This window comes from Cuculus canorus, chromosome 17 (assembly GCF_017976375.1).
Source record: "Cuculus canorus isolate bCucCan1 chromosome 17, bCucCan1.pri, whole genome shotgun sequence".
NCBI classification, from domain to species: Eukaryota; Metazoa; Chordata; class Aves; order Cuculiformes; family Cuculidae; genus Cuculus; species Cuculus canorus.
The window spans coordinates 5463109-5484041 of record NC_071417.1 but is presented as its reverse complement, the minus strand read 5'-3'; the positions used below and the strand labels follow the sequence as shown (position 1 = coordinate 5484041).

The following is a 20933-nucleotide window of genomic DNA, read 5'->3' as shown; positions in this document are numbered from 1 at the left end:
ACCCATGACAAAGGCAATGCTGTCTGCGATGCTCAGAACACCTCCCCTTTGCAGCCACAGCTTGGCATCTCTGTGTGATGGAACTTAAAAGGGTCCTTTCATCACCTGGCCTCAGCCACCAACTAGCAAGGCTCTGTTGACTTTCCATTGCCCATGAATAGCTCATGTCTTCTCCAAAGGAGGAACTTCCCTGCTATGGTTTCTATCAAGCAAAAGGGAGGGATTGTTTGGTTTGAGTCTCCTACCACAGACAGGCTTGCTTACACGCTACTTGCTAGGGGACTTTACAAGAACAAGGAAAGAATTACCATTTACCCGTCCCAGGGATCACGCAGACACGAATATAGAGCCAGATTTGAAATTATGCAGAACATTTGGTGTCAGATGTGACCTTCGCTTGCTGAGCACCCACCTGGAATGAGTGCGCCCTACTGCGAAGGTTAATAGCAAAACACTCCTGAAAGCAGCTCGTCTTGGAGGATCAACATCACTCAGAATAAAGCAGGGCACGCTGACAACGGGATGCCACCAGCATCGAGCACCATACACAACAGCATCCCAGCAGTTTCAAGGAGAAACATACACCACCACATTTGCTCTCTGCACTCTTTGCCACCGCCCACAGGATGGGGCAGTGACCCTGAGGACTGTCCGGAGCCATAGCAGAGGCTTGGAGAGTCAATCGTGTTTGCCATGGAGGAAGCGATGGGAGATTCAAAGAGCCAGGAAAGAAAGGGTAACCCTGCTGCTGGGGTGGCAGAGACGAGAGGTGGCCAAGCAGGAGCAGGGCCTGGCAGGACACTCATCCCAGAGCCAGATCCTCCTAACCGGGACTGTTATGACACAGGCTTTTGCAGATGCAACGGCTGAAGATCACCTTCCTCTCCTGCCTCAGCACCATTCATCCTCTCTTCACATGGCCCAGCTACTGGAGAGGGTCCAGTGAGGATGGCACTCAAGGGAATAGGAATAAAAATGTTTGAGATCTCCTTTTTTTGAACCTAACCCTTGCACAGGAGCCGTAAGCTGTCTAGCTCAAGAGCCCTGGCGAGGGCACTTGGAGGTGCCACAGGGAGAATGGCTTTGAAGAACACTCAGCATCTGCCCCCAAAGCCCAGTGTTTGAAAAGCTACCACCAGCTGGCACTTGCTAACGCTTCAAAGACAGAGACCTCCACTCTTCACCCACTGTGAACAGACTGTGCCAGCGCTGGGTTTCCTATTGCTCAGGGAGTGAAGCAGATGGGGAAAAAAACACTGCCCAGGAAAATTGCACTGCCTGGGAGGGCAGGGTATGTATGCAGTTTTGTTTTTTCATTTTAGAAGCAGGGCACCTGGATTTCTGCAGCTCCAGTGAAATCGCAGGCCTCACAATTCAAAATAATTAGCGACTGGTAGTTTTCCTTTTATGCAAAATCATCCTTTTTATCCAACACCTAAATGAAAATGAATATGCTTGATTATCTACCAAAGGGCCCAATTTCCTAACGTCGCTCCAAAGCACACAGCAAAATTCGTGTCTCCTCAGGCTGCTGCCACAAGTGATGGCTGAGTGCAACAAATGAACGGTCAATGCAGAGATTCAGAGCCAAGGATGCCAGCCTGACCTTTGCTAATGCTATTTACAGCATCAAATATCCACAAATCCAGCCATGGCTGCATCCCCATCCACTCTGCTCCAGCCCTGGGGGGCTCAGGAGCAGCCAGAAGAGTGTCCAGCTGGCCTGCAGTGTTAGAGCACCATGGTCGTCCCCCTCCACCCATACAGCGCACTCCACCATACCAAAGCCCATCCTTTGAGGCAGCTTTCGACCAGGTTCCTGCCTGGGAGAGATGATGAATCAACCCGTATTTCACAAACAGGGCTCTAAGGCATCTCCTGAATGCTTCAAATCTAACGCTGATCATAGCAACTCCCCCCTGGGCAGGTTCTTCCAAAGACATTTGAGCTCAATCCACATGGCATCTGTTATCAACATCCCCGACAGGGCTCTGTTGATCCACCTCCCACGGCCTCTGCCCCAGAGATCTCACCCAGCGGAATCCCCAACCTACCCCTTACCAACCTCCCTGTCCCTAGTCAGGCTGACACAGCACAATCTTACTTTTAACTTCCATCATTTCCATACTCACCCTGTTCTCGTCGTAGATGATCTGCACCAAGCTGCGATGTTTGGACTCGATAGGAGGTGGGGAGATGGGTTTTTCAGGCTCTGGTGGTTTGGCTGCTTCTTCCTCCAACTGTTGCTGTGGAAGGAGAAGGGGGAGGAGGAGGGTGAGTCACAGCGAGAAACGCAGCCATCCCTGTCCACACGAGACTCTCTGCGGTGCCGCGACAGAGGCAGAAACCACCATGGCAGAAGGCTTCCTGCGAGCCACGGGTGGGCTCAGGCCACAGAGGGATGGGGAGAAGGAGGAGAGCTGCATAACACCCTCTGCCACGCAAGCGCAGCACTGTCCTGCCCCAAGCATCCGGTCCTGTGTTGGTGGGTTTGTGCTTTTTAGGCATGGAGGATGAGTACCTGCCTTGAACAAGGTTCACCAAGAGGAGGCAAGGCTAGAAATAATGATCTTACTGAAAACCTTTAAGGGGAACCAAAGCCCCAGCCCACCTCTCTGCTGTTACCTGCCTCTACACCTGCTGCTGTGCTGCAGGGAGCGACAGAGGAGCGAGGGATGAGCAGCAAGGCTGTTCTCCACCTTCAGCTTTATCTTGTGATGCTATGGTTAAAGGAGATGCCTGAGATGACTGTTCTTGATGAAACGGCGGCTGTGCTGGCTGCCTTTGTGCTGCGCAGCCAGATGAGCCAGTAAGAATGGCAAAGGAGGCAGTAACACCATGAAAGCTGACGCCCCTGGTCAGAGTCAGCCCCCTGGGACATGTGGCAGCCCTCTCAGCCAAGGTGAGAGATGCAAAGTGCTCCAGAGGGCAAGAAAGAGCTACAGGACAGTAGGGGCCCTGTGGAGGACAGTGGGGCGCTCAAGCACAGGCCACCAAGATACCCTTTGGTGAACTTTCACAGAGAGCCCAAGCATTCAGGCTGCAAATGCCAGCAGCACGAACACACCATGTGGTCCCAGTCATCCCAGCAGACAGAAAGAGCTGCTGAGGGCACCAGCACAGCATTAACTGCCTCCCAGCTGTAAGCCATCACGCTCTCCTGGGAAGGTGGCTTTGAGACCCATTCCTTTCCTCCCTTCACAAGCTGTCCTGAGCTGAAACCACTAAGTCAGTCGAGGCTCCTACTAACGAAAGCCCAGTAGGTGTGGACAGCCACCAGCCAGGTGCCCTGCCCTCAGAGACAACAGTGCTAAGAAGCTTGCTTGGTTGGCTCTTCTGCCTTCTTACGGTCTTTACAACATCATCACATCTTCATGTTTCATGGCATCTGGACTCTGAGGCGCAGCAGCTGCCTGCAAAAAGACATCACACTGTCCCCTCCAGCTCTGTGTCTGCCTGTGCTGGGACACACGCAACCCAAGGTGTGCGCCTCATCCCTAACTTCACTCCCACTCATGGCAAAAGCATCCAGGAGCCCAAGGGCTGCTCCACGAGCATGTCCATCATGTCCTCACCATGCATGCAGCAAAACACACCCAGCGCCAAAGATGGCTTGAATGCCAGCTACCCCTATGGGAGGTGGGAAGCAGCAGGGAGCATGTCCATGCTCCTTTAGAGATCACTGATGTTTGAAGGTGTTCCAACCCGCCTGCCAGCTGCTCAGGCCACGGCAAACATTAATTATAAAGCAGTGGATTTAAGAGAGCGCTTTTGAACATCACTGCCAGGGATGTCTTATTCACGACCTGTGCCTCCGGCTCTCCCAGTGCGAGGCAGGAGGAGACATCCGAGCCCTTCCAGTATGTTTGAGGAACTGCTCAGCTGAAAGAGGAAAGAACAGATTCCTCCAGGCTCCTACTGGGCCCATGGGCTCCCTGCAAGGAGGGAGAGCACACACCGAGCACGGCAGCTGTGGGGCAGCACAGACACGGGAGAGGAAGCGGTTGTCAAAAACTGCCTGTGAATTTTTCACTGCTCAGCTCCCAGTTTCCAAATCTTTGTATTTTTTTTTTTTCCTCCAGCTAAAGCATCCCCTGTTGAAGCAGCAGGGAAAATCGAGCAAGTCTCATACTAGGAAGAAAATGCACCTGGGACTCAGACAACCAGAGGCGAGCACACCACCCTCTGCCCAGAGACAGCAGTGCCTGGTAATCCAAGAAGAAGGCAGACACCTATTCCTCTGTCAGATCACCTCCACTCCTGTTGATGACAGATTCAGCAGCGCTAGGGCTGTAGGATGCAGTTCATGAAAACACTTAAGCACCCAGACAGCTCTTCTGGCTTGGCTGAGAAAACCCCCACCCCGTAAGTTAAATGATGAAGCAGCCCCGTGCTGTGCACTCCACTTAAGCTTCACCACCCCACAGGTGGACATCATTTCCCACACAGGGAAGAGCAGCAGCATAAAGAACATAGAGATATAGCAAAATTAAAAGCCACCATCACCAGGCAAATGGTTGAGTACCCGGCTCTGGGACAGGGAGGACAGCCCACACTCCACACTCTGGCACTAGCGACATGTCAGAGGCTTAACCAAGAGGTTACTCCAGATATGAATGAGAATGGCCACCTTCACCTGGGAAGGGGAAGAACCTTCCCCAGCACTGCAAGGACCCATTCCTTTCTGCAAGCCAACAGCCGCGCTGCTGCAGCACATGCCGAAGGCTCCAACCACACACACAACACGAAAGCTTCCTTCTCTTCTCACCCACGGCTGTTTCTCAGGTAACCCAAATCACAGCACCTTGCAAAGTGGACAAGAAGGGCTTCTTTGAGAAGCCACAGCTAAAATCACAGGCTGCAAAGCACTTCTCAGCATCAGCCTCAGCATGGAAACAGTGCTTCCAGGCACCTGCCGGTTTGTGCTCGGTGTCCTCAGCTCAGCCAAGGCACTCATCACACACCCTCGCTCCCACGAGATAAACTGAAGAAAGCCACAAGAGGGATCAGGCAAATCATCTGCTTCTCTTGGGGAAAACATTTAGGTAAAAAAAAAAGTCAAAAACTTGGCTACATTGTTCTGGAAACCCACAAAAACTGTGCAAAGCAGTCGAGTGTGCTGGAAGTGATTTCAGAGAGGATTTGATGGCGTATCAGGAAATGAAAGTTTGCCAGTAAGTGGAGGCTCATTAAAAGCAGCTTGTTAAAAGAAAAATACAAACCTAATTATAGCTGAAATATAGTAAAGAATTAAACTCTAGTCCCTGTGGTGTAACATTGTAAGGTTATTAAAGGGCCAGAGGCTGGAGGCAAGGATGTGGGCAGGGGCTGCAGGCAGCACACCTGATCACAGCAGGTTCAGCCCACGACAGCTACGCCTGGGAGCTGTGGAAAATGGCAAAGCAAAATAGGTCAGGGTTCCCAGACACGGACAAAATGGATTTCTTAAAGGTCTGCCACAAAAGCTAGACTGGGACTGTGACCTTTACAAGGAGAGAAGCAGGATGAGAGATGAGTCTTGACAGCTCCACACTCTCTCCCTCCCCACTCCCGGCAGCGACTGCCTGAAAGCCCCCTCCTCTCCCTAAATGAAAGCCAGTGCAGCGATGTTGAAAGGATGCAAGAGGCCATTGTCAGCCACAGCCACGGCTCCCACAGCATCCACAAGTCAACACGTTTCCAAGTGAAGGAGGTGCCCTCTCCAGGTAAGGGTCCCTTTGGCTGGACCACACGCTGCAGAGGGGCCACGGCAGCCGGTGGTGCTGGCAGAAAGGTGGGCGACATTTCAGGAAGACCCCATCCTGCCTGATGAAGCCAAGGTTGTTACACACACCCCAAGCTGCTATGCCGCCCTGTTTTAGGCAGCCCCCACCCTCCCACCTGGGTACCAAGATGTTCCACCCACCCAGGGGAGACGAGAGGGCTTCCAGCCATAGGGCACGTCTGAAAACCACTTCCAAAAAGCCAAGGGGAGAACAGGAAACTCAGCCAGGGGAGAGATGGAAGGGGAGACCCTGGAGCTCTTCAACCAAGCCAGCTCCACCTCCATCACCAGGTGGGAGTGTTGTACTCCTGGAGAGCCCTTCACCAAGCTCAGCACCCAGGGAGGCTCAGGCACCACTGCGGAGAGCAGCCCAGCAGTTTATTTCTCCTTCAGATCCTCGGTACCGCTGCCAGGAATAAATGCATAAGGATTATCCTTCCCTGTCAGGAAGAGGGGGAGAGAGGACTCAGCGAGAGATTGAAGCGCATATGGCGCATGGGGGATGGCTGACAGAGGTGGCCTTCTGCCAGGGGCGCACAGGGCTGGTGAGGGTTTTTCAGCTTGCCAAAGATGTTGCTTCTTGCAAAGTCCAGACAGAGCCTTCCTTGGCATTTCTGGAACAACCAAAAAGCTGGTGGATTGAGGTTGGTTGGGATTTTGTTTTGCACAACCTTTCCACACAAGTGTATTTAATTACCCTGAGAAGGCCTCCCAGAGACAGAGGGGAAATGCATCAGGATATTCCGGCTGCATCCAATATCTCCCCTGCTCCACTGCTCATTCCTGCAGGACCGGTATCTGTTTCAGGCTGATTGCCTTCCCTCGCCCATCTTTCTCCTGTGCTGACAGCTCAGATGTACAGATGGACAAAACATTCCTGGAGCATCTCAGTCAGGAACCCCCCACCCGAAAATGCCTCCTCTCAGATGTGCCAGCTCTGCTGGAGAACCAGGGTGGGGAGGGATCCTGACAGAGGGGAAAGGAGACCACATTGGCAAAGGCGGGATTTGCTACCAAACGACTTTGCCACCATTTGCCCAAAAAAAAAAAAAAAGAATTAAAAAAAAAATAAAGGAGGGGAGGGGACGCTTTTGCTGCCAGCAGCCAGTTTCACCTTCTCCCTCACTCAGCAGAGCATTTTTGTGGGGAGGAAGCATCATAAAATTTGTTCAGAGGGAAGAAATAAAACAACCAAGCAGCCAACAATAAAAAACCCATTTCCTTATGGAAAGACAGCTTGATTTTAACGGCAAGGAGCATATGCTGCTCCCATCAGCTTCAACAGCACCTCCTCAGCATCTCGGAAACAAGTCAGGCAGTAGATGGGCAGAGCTGTCAGTCCTCCTGGATGCCGTAAGCAGGATCCCACCGCTGTGCCAGGCACACATCCTGCTCTGGAAGCCCCTCTTCTGAGTGGGAAATGACCACGGTTTGCATCTCCTTCCTTAAGTGTGACTTAAAAACATGGACCAGCAGTCAGACTGCCAGGTGACAGAGGACACCAACATTTTGTCCGAGCTTCCGAGGGAGAGGGGAAGGGCTAGCTTCACCCAGCTCCCACCCAAACCCAATAAGAGGAATCTCTCTGGTTTCCACCACCCCAGATGTTCCTTCGGCCCCTGCAAGCCAGCACAAAGGGCTGCTTCCTTGCACCCCCAGCACAGCTGCTCCAGTTCCCTCTTGACTCCCGCTCTCTAAGCCCTCTGATACCTCTGCAAATAAAAAGGAACACGTAAACCCCATCCTTTGTGTCTATTAAGCCACGTTGTTTGAAAACAAAATGAAAACGTCTTGATTCCTGTTGCAGCAAAGAAAGGGGCAGTATTTGGTATGGGACAACATAGATCTGATGGGGCGGAAGGACAACTACGTGCCTATCCTTGAGGATCACTGGCCCCATCCAACAGCCTAAGCAGAAGTTTTACTCCATTCCCAAATTCCTGCCGCTCACTCCTCAGGAGCGGTCGCTTGTCCCAGACACTTCGGGATTAGCAGCCATCAGACGGTTTAGAAACTGGCCTCAAGCAAAGGAAAAGAACAACCAGTAAGAGAGAGGCAGAGAGAAGTGATTTGCTTTAGAAAGCGAAAGCCTTTAAGTCTGTGGGTTTTATCACAGATGTCCCCCAAGGTTTTGTCATATAAATCTCTTAATGGGTTTATGGTAATTGTACACACGGCAACATCGGCGGGCAAACCTTCTGCTGGGGAGTGCTGTGACGCAGGGGTAAAGCACTAACCGAGAAAATCAGATTCCAACCCCTGGCTCAAGCACAGCCCTGACCAGAGCTGGACCAGACGCTGCTCACGGCTGCAGAGCTGCAAAGCCCTGGAGAAGGAGCCTGGACGTACAGGAAGGGACACTAGGACATCGCTGCAATGTTTTAAACAGCCCAGTGCTACAATATTGGCAGCAACAACAGTGAGGAGAGACAATTGCTGGAAAGGAAAAAGAAAAGACCTCATGTGGAGGACTTGGGCAGCCGAGGATACACTTCCAACTCTGCCACTGACCGCTTGCATGACCACGGCCAAGTCACCAAGGGAAGATTTTTCTTCCTTTAAGGTATCCTGACATGCAAAAGAACTCACAAGCTGGGTTTCCAAAGCTCCCTTGGCTTGCAGCTACCAGCCCCAGACTGCTGGCACAGCAGCAACCGCCCATCACAACAGAGTGCAGACACAGACCATCCTGGTGGCACTGGGCAGTGCCACATCCCCTCTGCAGACACGCATGAGCAAGGATGGAGGGTAAGGCAGCACTCAGAAGTGAGGATGTGTGTTTTCCTCCAGACCACAGCCTCTTACCTGCTTTTTCTTCAGCTTGGAGATTTGCTGTTCCACCATGGTGATCTCGCGGTCCACACGGTCCATGTTCTGAATGAGCTCCTCCTTCGACAGCCGGGCTGGCAGCAGGTCCAGCTCGGTGTCAGCGTGAGCAGGGCTCACAGGCGACACGGGCTCCAGTTTGCCCGGCAGGCCACGATCCTGGGGAGCACAAAACAACCAGGTCAGCACCTTCCCAGAAGCCTTTAGATTGTCCTCTCATCCTCCTATGCCAGCTGCCACAGCTACTTGGCCCACTCCCAGCCCTCTGGAGACACACATCCCCTAAAAAACCTGCTGGACTAAGCAGTACCAGCTGCCAGATCACATCACCGCCATGCTCCACAACCTCCAGCACGTCCAGAGTGCACCAGCTGAGTCTGCTGCAGACATGACCACAGCTCTTCCTCCTGCCAAAGCCTCAGAGGCTCCCACCACCTTCACTGCTACCCACATATTCCTACAGGATCAATAAACCTATCCATATTCAGGAGCTCCTGGCAGCCCCGTCACTTCACATCTCAACAGTCAGCTCACGGCTACATCATCGCCACTAAAATGGGGCAGACACAGACATGTCCTCCTCTGACAGGGCCACGCTGGAGAGAAGAGCGGCATTTACTACGCCAAACAAAAAGGTGCTATGAGGGCAGCCCCCAGGAGGAGAGGAACCCAACCATCCTTCACGAAGGTCCTTCTCCCTCTCTTGTTAAAGTCCAGGGGGACCTCTGAGCATTGGATGCCAAATGCATCCATCCAGAAACTAAGAACGGGGATATTCGAGGTCATCTGAAATAAAAATAGTCCAAACTGATGAAAATCAGCATTTTTAATTCCAGGTAGAGAAGCTCTCAGCTCAACGAGACCCTTCAAATCAGAGACCAAATGGATCAGCATAACCTCTGCGTCCGTCATAAGGAGCAGCTCTAACGACTGTGAGCTGGGGCAGGGGAAAACACATCAAAACACCCAGCTCCTCCTCCAGAAACACAACAACTTTCTTGAGTCCAACAAGCTCAGGAGCATCCCGAAGCCACGGTGCCTCACCTGCACACTATAGAATCACAGAATGGTTTGAGCTCAAAGGGATCTTAAAGATCATCTAATTCCAACACCCCTGCCATGGGAAGTGACACCTCCTACTAGGTGTTCAAGGCCCCATCCAACCTGGCCTTGAACATCTCCAGGGATGGCACATCCACAACTTCCCTGGGCAAATCTGTGCTACGGCCTCCCCACCCTCATCGTGAAGAACTTCCATCCTTCGCCTCTCCAGCTCCAAATGAAGAAGTCCATCTCCCGCAAACACAAGCTGCTTGTCTGGATGAGGTCAGCCTCCACTGATGAACGTAACCTGGTATGAAGTACCTGTTCAATAGCCATCAGCCACGCAGTTGGGGATCACAGCACTCCGACAACCTACCCTGATCCGGGACGCTCCTTTCTGGCAGCAACCCAAGACCTTAATTAAAAGTTTATCTGTTCATTTGCTTAGTCAGTGGATGGATTTCTATTCCTGGAGGTAGCAGGAAGAGGAGCAGTGCCTTGGTTTGTTACTGTAAACCCCTGCCAGGCTCGGCAGTCCACGCGGTGCAGCTGCTGTGGAGGGGAGGGAAGGGGAGAGGCGAACAAGTAAAGAAGTTCACACAGCTTTGCTGCCTTTAGTACAGCTGCCCGGTGCCTGCAGACAAAGCAGACATTGTTCTGCACCAACCGGCACTGATCCTCCCCTCCACAGTGACTCATGGCCACTGGCAAGCGTCCAGGGCTACCCAACGGCCTCCTTCCTGGTCTGGTCCTTCTGATGAGGGGCAAGGGTGACCCAATGGAACTCAGTGGCTCCATCGTAACAGTGGCACAAGGACAGCACAGACCCCTCTTTGCTTCTCCAACTAGTGAAGCACATAGATGATGGCCCTGGCTTGCTCGCCAGCCGTGTTGCAGCTCATGCCAAACATGGCAAGTGAGCAGATGCCACCTTGGCACCATTCAGGATCTCAACAGCGTCCCTGTATTGGGAAGTGGAACCATTCACACGGTGATGGCCTCCACCCTACTGCTGGTGGGGATGAAGAACAGTGAAGTCCCTCCTAGAGAGGGTGTTCCCACAGCCCAGCAGAGCCGCAGGGGACCTGGCTTCAGAGCCACTACAAGGACAGGCTGAGAGAGTTGGGGTTGTTCAGCCTGGAGAAGAGAAGGCTCTGAGGGGACCTTATAGCGACTTTCCAGTACCTGAAAGGGGCTACAAGAAAGCTGAGGAGGGACTTTGTAAAAAGGCATGTAGTAATAGGACAAGGGGAAGTGGCTATAAACCTGAGAGGGGCAGATTTAGACTGGACATAAGGAGGAAATCCTTCCCCATGAGGGTGGTGAGGCACTGGAACAGGTCGCCCAGGGAAGCTGTGGCTGCCCCATCTCTGAAGGTGTTCAAGGCCAGGTTGGATGGGCCTTGGGCAGCCTGCACTGGTGGTATGTGTCCCTGCCCATGGCAGGGGGGTTGGAATTGATCTATAAGGTTCCTTCCAACTCAAACCATTCTACGATTCTATGGTTTTTCTACATCAGAAAAACGGGTTGAAAAGTGGATTGCGAAGACCAGAGTACTTTCAGAGCCATCTATGAACAGGGATATTTTAACTAGAGCTTTATTTCTTAGCACTTTCAAGAAGCTGCTCAAAATATATTCCTCCACTTCAGATAGTTTCATACCCAGGCTCTGAACAAGTGTGATGTGAAACATTAGATCTTGTTATTAACATGAAGTCACAGACTTCGAAACCAGCATGAGCTGGGAGGGAGAGCTGGAATAAATCTGCTGGAGGGAAGAAAACAATTACTGCATTACTCAAGTTGATATTTTCTCAGTAATTATCCTGTTTCCATGTGATTTGTTTTCATACACGGCTAACAGCTACTGTAGTTCCTGTTTATTCCTGGCCACATTATTATGTGATTTGTGTGATAACAAGGGTGGGCGAGCAGGGGGCAGAGGCTGCTAAACCCTCCTGCAGCAAGAGGGGACGCCAGCACTGAGGAACACAATTCTCACCAAGAAGTCCATCAAAGAGCAAGGCCAGGCTTCAAGGGTGGGTTTCTCGTACGTGTTTGTATTCCTAACATAGATGCCATTAACACAGTATGCCTGCTACAGGCTATTAGGCAGTGGCTTTAAAACCATGGGAGAAAGAGGGCAAAGGAAAAGGACAACCCAACTGCCTGTTGATGTCTCTAAGAGGAAGAAAGACGCTGGGTAAGTTCAATGTCCCTGCTTTCAGACACACCTGTAACCAAGCCCATAAAAGAACAGACTGTGGGAAGTCCAGCCCTGGCCCCAGCACACGTTGGAACCTGCACCAGACCATCATCTCCTCCTTATTTTGAATTACTCCTTATTGGGATTACTGACCCACCCAGCAACGCTTCCAGAGAGCTCGTGGGAGCTGGTGGGATGAAGAAGGGTGTCCATGCCATGCGCCAGCCCAGCGCCTACAGCTGGATGCAGTCCGGCCTCTGCGAAGGCTGATTTTTCTTGGTTGCTTCCCACCCTCAGGAGACGGCAGAGCAATAGCTGTGCTCCATCCTAACACTGTAAAATGCATTTCGACCTTTCTGATCCCCTGACTGCACCGACTGCCCCTGCGAGACTACACTGGTGGAGCCCCAAAGCCTCCGCACTCCGGTCGGTGCCTGCGCGGCACTGGTGTGCACCAAGCCCACAGAGCCTCTCGCCTGGGACGACCCTCGGGATCTCTGGCCCAGCACAATGATGTTTGCCCTACATATCATCTTCCCTAAGTCCTGGTCTCCTCTGCTTTCCTAAACCAGATCATTAGCGATGTTCCCCCAAGCCCAGGACAGAGATTCAGGGACACTGACGTCACCTCCTCTCCAGTCTGTTCACTTTCCAATTATCAGCCGGCAGCAGCGTTTTCTACTGGAGCACCAGGACGGATTAAGAGGTGTTACCTGCAATCCCTGCCCACTGGCACATCTCACATCATTATGGGCTGGAGCAGATTGCCAAAGCAGGCAGGAAGGGCCAGGGCTGCTCAAATTGCGCTCAAATTAATTCCCTCCCCCAACCCCGCACAAACAATGGGTAGGTTTGTGATCAGGGTGCCCTGCCTGCGAGGGTGTCTCCATCACACGGCAGCACAGAGCCAGGGAGCATCACTAAACCCCACAAACACCACCTCAAATCCCACCTGTGCTGAGGCTGTGCAGATTGCAGGCTGTCCTCCCCATCCAAGCACCCGAGCAGCATCGCACACCCAGCAGACGCAGAGCCCCGGGGCTTTCCCACACACCCTGGGACAAAAACCAAGCTGAAGAGCCAACACCCCACACCTCCATCCATTAGGTTTCAGGGCAAACACAGGCATATAAAACTCTTAACTGAGCCAAATATGGACCAAAGGAATTCTTCTCTCATTGGAAAAGTGTCCAACGCATTCTGGCGCATCAGCAGCCCCGAGATGATGGCACTGACAGGGAGGGGGAAGTCAAAGGGGCTGAAAACTAACATTTCATTTCCCCAAGGAGATGCAGGAAGTCAGGGAGCCCGAGCAGTGAAAAGTACATCGAGTTATTGCAGTTCTTTTGTTCGTGGCCATCTGCTGCACTAACGGCTCTTTCAGCAGCCCAGCCCTTCAAACAGGGTTTTAATTCTTAAGTACAGCTGGGCTGTCCCCCTGCAGTCGCTCCAAGGGCTGCCCAAGCGGGGTGGCAGTCTGCACGCTGGTGCACACTGCGTGACTCCAGGCAAGACTTAACCAGCCAAGAGCTTTCCCATGCCAGGCCAACCAGCGTGTGGGACCAAGGCATCACCCACCTCCTACCTCTGCCCCTGTGCTCCACAGCACATGCAAGCAGAAGGGATGAGCAAAACAGGGTTCTCTTTCACTGCATGAAGCCCAGCACGTGCTCTAATGGGAATTCATGAAGCTGGAGACCAAGGAGCTCCCTGGAGACAAAGCTGACTTTTCTCAATTAAATTTCTTTTTTAAATAAATCTGTGACTCGATGAGAAGGCCTATGAAATTCCTTTCCCCCGTAATCCAGTTGAGTTCCATGCAGCCAGGGCAGAAAACATCCCAACAATTTCTAAGCTTGCACAAAAGTAGGTCAAAAAACTTCCCCAGTGTTTCAACAGCTTGAAGCAATTTAATTGCAAAACCAGTACCAAATGCTGACCCTCCTTCTTCACCCCCCCCAGCAGATTTACGAGGGTGGTAAAACCTCTCCAGCGAGTGCCGCACTTAAAGGCACGACCAAAGCCCAGTATCTGGTCTTGCAAAACCGGCTTGTGCTCAAAGCTCAAGCTGTTCCACAGGGTTATACGGAACAGATGCTGCTCTTGCACCTCAAGATCACAGGATATTACAGAAGCACCAGCAAACACAGCTTACGGACTCGGAGGTAGCCCAGGATAACGGGTCAGATCTGGAAAACCTCACTCAGGCAAACTCCCACCGCAGCCTAAGGCACTACTGACAAATGGACGTTGTGCCATTCATTACCTTCCTGCGTTTCCCCATTAGTGGATAATAATTGCATTGAACCCGTACGTTCCCTACTGACTTTGCGGGAGCGATGAATTCTCACCTACCCATCTACTCATTACAAAGAGGAGCTAATCGCTCCACCTCTCATTAAGAGCTGCCCAACACTGCCTATTCTGCGACGCTGGATTTTCACTTGACCCTAAGTTTGTTAAAACATTAACTGTCTGGGCTGAAATTTTCCAGGCAGAATATTTGCTTCAGGCATTTTTAGGCTTTTTCTTTTTTCCTAAATAGTAAATTTCAGCCAAAACAACCCTGTTGCTTCCAAGAACAAGTTTACAGGAAAATATGCCTTTCTGCAACATTCAGAAAGATTCTGGGAACCTTTTCTTTGAGCATCTTTGATGCAGTTGATACATCTGGCAAGACAGCTCCGTGCCAGTGATTCGCCTTTTGTTAACTCTGAAAAAGGGTCCAAGTCAAAAAGAAAAAAACAAAAAGATATCTCGGTTTTGATGCTTGCCCAGGGAACGATTTTGAGTGAGCGAGTGGAAGGGGGTCCCGGGAGCGCCAGGTCAGCTATCGCACTCTGCTTGTACTTCTACAAAGGCAAAGGAAGGGCTGAGCTGGATGGACCTTGGAGTGCTCCCCGCCAACAGCAACAGTGCCCTAAAAGAGCAGTAGAACTGCAGGAGTCATGGCTTGGACAGCACATAAAGCTTTAGACCACCCACCAAACAACAAAGATGCTGTAAAGCACCCAGCAACACCTTTGGCATGAGATGGAGTTTGTTCGAAGTACTGAAAGGATGGTGTTCTGATGCCTTCAGCAAGTAAGACGGAAGACAAATAAACTGGATTACAGGGGTAAGGAATTTCATAACCCTTCTCATAAAGTCACAGATTTATGTTAAAAATAAATAAATAAATCTATCAGCTTTGTATTGAGCAGATAAGGCTGCCAGGGAAGCCCATAGAGCAGTGAGCTCTTCCAGTCCTCCATTTGCAACTTTAATGATCTTTTCAGCACAGGAAGGACATGGATCTGTTAGAGTGGGTCCAAACGAGGCCGTGATGATGACCGAGGGCTGGAGCATCTCTGCTATAAGGACAGGCTGAGAGTGCTGGTGTTGTTCAGTCTAGAGAAGAGAAGGCTGTGGGGAGACCTTAGAGCAGCTTCCAGTACTGAAAGGGGCTCCAGGAAAGCTGGGGAGGGGCTCTTGATCAGGGAGTGCAGGGACAGGAGGAGGGGAATGATTTCAAGCTGGAAGAGGGGAGATTGAGATTAGATGTTAGGAAGAAACTTTTAACTGTGAGGGTGGGGAGGCACTTTCACAGGTTGTCCAGAGAAGTAGCTGCCCGATCCCTGGAGGTGTTCAAGGCCAGGTTGGATGGGGCTATTAGCAACCTGATCCAGTTGGAAGTGTCCCTGCCCATGGCACGGGGGTGGAACTGTATGGGCTTTAAGGTCTTTTCTGGCCCAAACCATTCTATAATTTTATTTAATTCTATTTAATTTAATAATTTGTGCACCCAGCAGCCACCCACCATTCACCTGTGCATCATTTCACCTGTGCTGCTGAGAACATTCTCATCCCTATAAGGCACCTCCTCAGCCCTAAATTCTCATCTCCCCTTGGCAAACTCAGACCCATTTCTTTGAATCAGCAGGGCTTCCGCTCCCCTGGAAGACAAGGAGGCAGAGGAGCCCTTCAGGCAGAGGAGGATGGGGCACATCCTGCCCAGAGCCTCCTCCCGTGCCCCAGCAGGGACGCAGCTCACGCTACGGCTGAAGCCAGGAGGAAAGCATAGGTGTCTTGGTTTGAGTACCAAAACTGCTTCACTGGGGAACTGAGCTGGCTTACAGCGATGGAAAACAATCACAACATTGCAGCGCAGGGAGGTAAAGGTTTGCATGAAAAAGGCATCAAGCACATAACCCATTGGCCTAGGAACACGTCAAAATCGTGCACCGAGTGACCGAGACATCCCTGGGGCTTACCGCGGCCAAAGCGAGGGGGCCGTTCCAAGCATACCACACACGCACATCAACAAAATACGAGGGAGGTGAGCACTTGTTTGATGTCTCTTCAAAGGAGCGAGCTGTGAAAAACGCCTCCGATTACATTAAGCGCAAAGGCAGGGAGGTAATTTTTTAATTGCCCGATTTGGCGCTCGGCCAGCGCGGTGGGGTCAGCACCTCCCGTCTTCGTAGAACCGGATTTTAGAGGTAACGGGGGAGCCCCTTGCAGAGCCACCGCTGCTCCTCCCAGCAACGCAGCCGGGCTGGGGTTCAAACCACCCAGGTCTTACCTGGAATTGGCTGACTTCGGGCAGCTTTCACAGGAACCTCTGAATACTCATCATGGACTTCCAAAGAAACGTGAGATGCGGCAACACAGCCTCAAGCAATCCTCAACTTCTCCTGGGTTTGCATTCTTCTAGGGTGACCCCAGGGAGGCAAGAGAGGTCCCCCTGTCCCCAGGAGCAGGCAGGTAGTGCCCGACCCCCAAACCTCCTCCAGCAGCCCAGGAAGTACCCTGTCACCAAACCCAATGCACCCCAGGGGGGACACAACGGCCTTTCCAGCACACCAACCACACAGGGACATAGCAGTAAGGTCCACCTCAGTCCCAGCAGGCGTATTCCTTCTGATCTGAGGATGCTGGATTAGTCCCTGCCTAACCCCAGCAGGTCCTCAAGAAGGCAGAAAGCCCTCAAGCCCTAAACGCGGTGCTAAAAGCGGAATGGAGTTTGTCTTTTGTAATAAAAAAAAAAAGGCCTCTGCAGAAAAAAATCCCTGCTTTTCTAGTAGTGCAATACTCAAACGGCCAGCACGGATGCCATCACACCAGTGTGACCATGCCTGCATCAGCACACGTTAGGCCCACAGAAGCAGGAGACAGGCGACTGCAGCTGCTTTGCATCTGCCCTCCACTAAGCATCACGTTAAAAAACAAATTTCACCCCAGCTAGCACGGCTACACCAGCCAAAAAGCAGGATAGCAGTGTCAGCGTGATTAAAGATATTGCAGCATCATCAGATGGAGCCAGATCCCAAACCAGGCTCAGCACCATCTCCACCCCAGCTGGTGTCCATGGGTGCTGGGACACATCAGCGCCTGCTCAGGGCAGATGGGAAGAGCCATGTGTTGGTCAGCAGCTTGGATGTGCGCAGCAAACCTCGTCCTCTGCCTGCAGGAGCCTCAGCGGGGCGACTGGCACCCAGGTGGGTGCCTGCTCTGCAGGGAAGGGTGCCAGCAGCCCCTGAGCCCCCATCCAGGACCAGGTCCTGCACCCCAGGAAGCTCCTGCCCAACCTCTGGGTGACACCAGGTGCATCCTCCAGCACATGGACAAACACGGGGGAGGGAAAAATCCACCCCGGCGGCTTCTAAAAGACCTCGCTTATTTAAAAATGAAAAATTGAGGGGAAATGAAAAGACAAAAAGCTCTTCTCAGCCTAGTGTTATCAAGCAGAGGAAATGAGACTTCTAAAGCTCCCATTCAGAGAGGAGTTGGGGGGAGAGAAATCCCACTCCAGACACACTTGAGCGAACAGCTTTTGAAATGGAAATGTCTCTCTTCAGAAACATTTAAATTTCCTCCCATTGCCAGGGAGAAGGAAGGAGGCAGAGGAGCAGGAGGGACTCCTCAGCCATGCAAATCCAAGCGGAGGTATTCAGGGCAGCACTGGCAGCCCAGGCGAGAGGGGATTTGTCAGGGAGTTAATCAGGAGCGGCACACGGGGTTAATATCGGGAAGGCGGCTTGAAGGGGCACCGGATTGAGAGGGGAGGGAAGGGAATGAATGAAGACAGCTCTATTTAACCACTGCCACCAGCAAGCTTGCGCTCCTCCCTCCACTCTCAATCTGCACAACCGTCACTACGTTATTTTCCTTAAATCGCAGACGCTGAGGAGCTCCACTGAGAAGCTGGAATGAGAAAGAAAACTCAAACAAGACCTAAGACTATTTTAGGAGTGGCCGAGAAGCGTTGTGGGACCAACTCAGACCACCTTTTACATGCAAGGGTGTTTGTGCCAAGCCCAAACCACCAGCAACTCCCCTGGGACTCGGAGCACACTGGGTGATGGGTCCCAGCACCAAACTCTTGCTCACTCCCAGCAGCTCCTCTTTCAACTGTGTCAGCTTGAAAGACAGAAGTTACTGCTCCTACAGCAACCCACGGAACTCCCCTCATGAACTGCATGCCACCACCTCATCGCTCTCACTTCTTTAGTGTTGCTTAATGGGTGGGTTCATTCTAATTGTGCTCCCAGGTGTATAACAGTGGGACATCAAATACCTCTCATCTGTAAAAAAGAGAAATTCTAAGACTGCAAGAAAACCAGACTTAATGGCAAATACTCCAAAGACTTCTCCTGCCCCCAAAATCTAGTTAAGATCCCAAAAGTTCAACGGTTATCAGCAAAGTCTCCTGCCTTCTAACAGAACACCTCAGCACATACACAGGCAGGGCTTGTGAGACTCCAACACATGAGCGAGAGTGGAGCGGAGCGGCCAGGGTGACTGGTGAAGCTGACCCGTAAACTCCACTAGGTCGGATAAGAAGCAAGGAACAAGCAATGTTTTCATCAGGAGTCCAAGTTGATCCGATTTCCACCTCAAGGTAGATGCACCACAAAACCTGTTCAAGTGTGAAACGTGGCTCACAGCTGCCGAGATGCTTTTGTAAAATTTTAGCCAATGTAAAGGAGCTCAACAGCTGCTCAAGGGCAACTCTGTGCATCACAAGAGGTGGGTGTAGCGCTGGGCAAGGATCTGTGCCGAGAGGGAAGCACGGGTGGTGCGAAGCCCCATTAATCAGAGCCAGCCACCGGCTGCGCTCAATGCTTTATTGTTCTAATAATTGTGCGGACACGTGGAAGGGGGTGCCTCGACATTTGCAGCATGTTTTGGTAGCCATTTCCCTCACTGCTCCACCTGCTTTTCCATCAGGAGGCCACATCCTGAGCTCCACAGCTGGCAGACGTGGGGGCAGCAGTGCCGGCCATCCCCACGGCCAGCGATGTCCCTCAGCAGCAGGAAGCGCAGGCGGGTGCTGGTTCAGACATCAGCCGGCAGCCAAGCCCTTTGCCTCAACAAGACCAAAAAAACATGGAAACCAAACCTTTCACGAGAGTTTCAGATTTATTTGGAGAAATTTCTTTGCCGTGAAATTGTATTCCCCCCACTCATCAGGTAGAGATGGTCTCAGGGCGTAGGAACCATCACAGTGTCTCAGGCGTGACACTCGGAGCATCACTCAGCTCTGCGATCAGAGCAAGACTGACCAAGGACAGACCAAAGACCAACAAGAACACAGGATGGAACAGCTCCTGAAGGCTCGGGGCAGAAGCACCTCTTCTAATCGCTGTGGGAGTCACTCAAATGGCAAACCTCTGCCCAGGTTGTTTTCTGCATAGAAGCACAAACATGTAACCATGCTTCTCTAGGCCAGGATGTTACAGAAAAGAACCTGAACACCTCGGCTCCCATAGCAGGAATAAGCCCACAGTGAATTTGTTATTATCTGCTAGCAAAGCAGCAGCTTCCCACCAAGGCTGGAATTTCCATCTTGGTTTGGCAGGCACGGGGCTGTGAAATGATTACTGTGTTTACTTTTCCTTTGCTAACTATAAAACCCCATTCCACTGCCCTGCCAAGAATGACTGAAGCTAATAAAATTCAGGCATTTGGAAGAAAGCAATAATAAACCTCCCTTTTGGGGCCTTTATGATGAAATTTCCCCACTACGATCAGCGATTATGCTGTATTCATGAACACTAGTGATGTCTCCAAGTGCACCCAGATTGATTCAAATCAATATTTAGCTTTGCTCGAGACTGCAAGCCTTTCTCTGTGTGGCTGCTAAAAGCAGGATCACTGAACTGCACAGCTAGAAGAAGCTCTTGAAAAAACAGCTTATGAGTATGTGAGGCAGCATATATATGTGTGTGTGTGTATATGTAAAAATATAGAGGCTTTTCAATTAGTTAAAAACCTGTGAAAAAGTAGATCCATGTGAAACATTCATAGATGCAAGAATTTACAAATCCCTCTCCAAATACATCAAAAGCCATGAATGCAACACGCACTCTATATTTATATACACAAATCTGCCTATTCTTCAGTAGCTTTTAGTGTCTGAAAGAGCGTAATGTTCCTGTGTTTACATCTGCCACCCTGCCTGCTGGCGAGGCAGAAACACGAGCTGCTGGGGGCAATCTGCTCCACGTCATACCTGGGACGGCTGGCACAAGACAAAATAACGCAGACCTTAAAAACAACCTGAAATAAAAGCCTGCGCTTGGTCTGGTCGCGTAACCACGTGGGACGGTTTGATTTGCACTAGGCAATGGTTCTTTCTTAAGCAGTCATGGGAAAGATGGCATCCCATGTGGAGATCAGAAGGCAGAAATGATCACTGCTGCTCCTTGGGGAACAGCGCAGGGAGCAGAGAAATCAGTCATGTCCCTTGTCAGGGCAGCTATCAGAGCCAAGGAAGCATTACCGTGCAGGCAGAGGAGGTGATAAAGCACTCAGAAGGGCAAGCAGCAGAGAAACTCATTGCCAGCATGACTGGAGTGGGGCACTGTGAGCTCGGCAGAGGCACTACGCGCTGGGCAGCCCCACGTCTGCTGCCCATCCTATGTGCTGCTTGGCGCTGCCCAAGGAAAGTGCTCCACTCTTCCCCTGCATCCTGCAGGGAAAGGTTCCACATGCAGGATTAAAGGGCTGTTGGTCCTGGGCTGGGATGAAGGTGAAGAGAAGCTAGGCTCAACACTGCCATACGCAGAAGATGCTTGGACAAAGCACTAAGATGGCCAAAGAGTAACT

The 20933-nt window shown here is 51.5% G+C and overlaps 1 protein-coding gene across 17 annotated transcripts in view; it reads right to left on the bottom strand.

Moving 5' to 3' along the window:
* Positions 1-20933, bottom strand: part of NCOR2 (nuclear receptor corepressor 2) — a 251275-nt gene that overhangs the window by 123015 nt on the left and 107327 nt on the right. For all 17 annotated transcript variants that reach the window (XM_054082546.1, XM_054082556.1, XM_054082558.1 and 14 more), the window contains exons 5-6: positions 8570-8749; positions 2133-2246 (exon numbers count right to left, since the gene is read on the bottom strand). In XM_054082546.1, coding sequence (XP_053938521.1) covers positions 2133-2246; positions 8570-8749 — 294 coding nt within the window. The remainder of the gene's footprint in view (positions 1-2132; positions 2247-8569; positions 8750-20933) is intronic.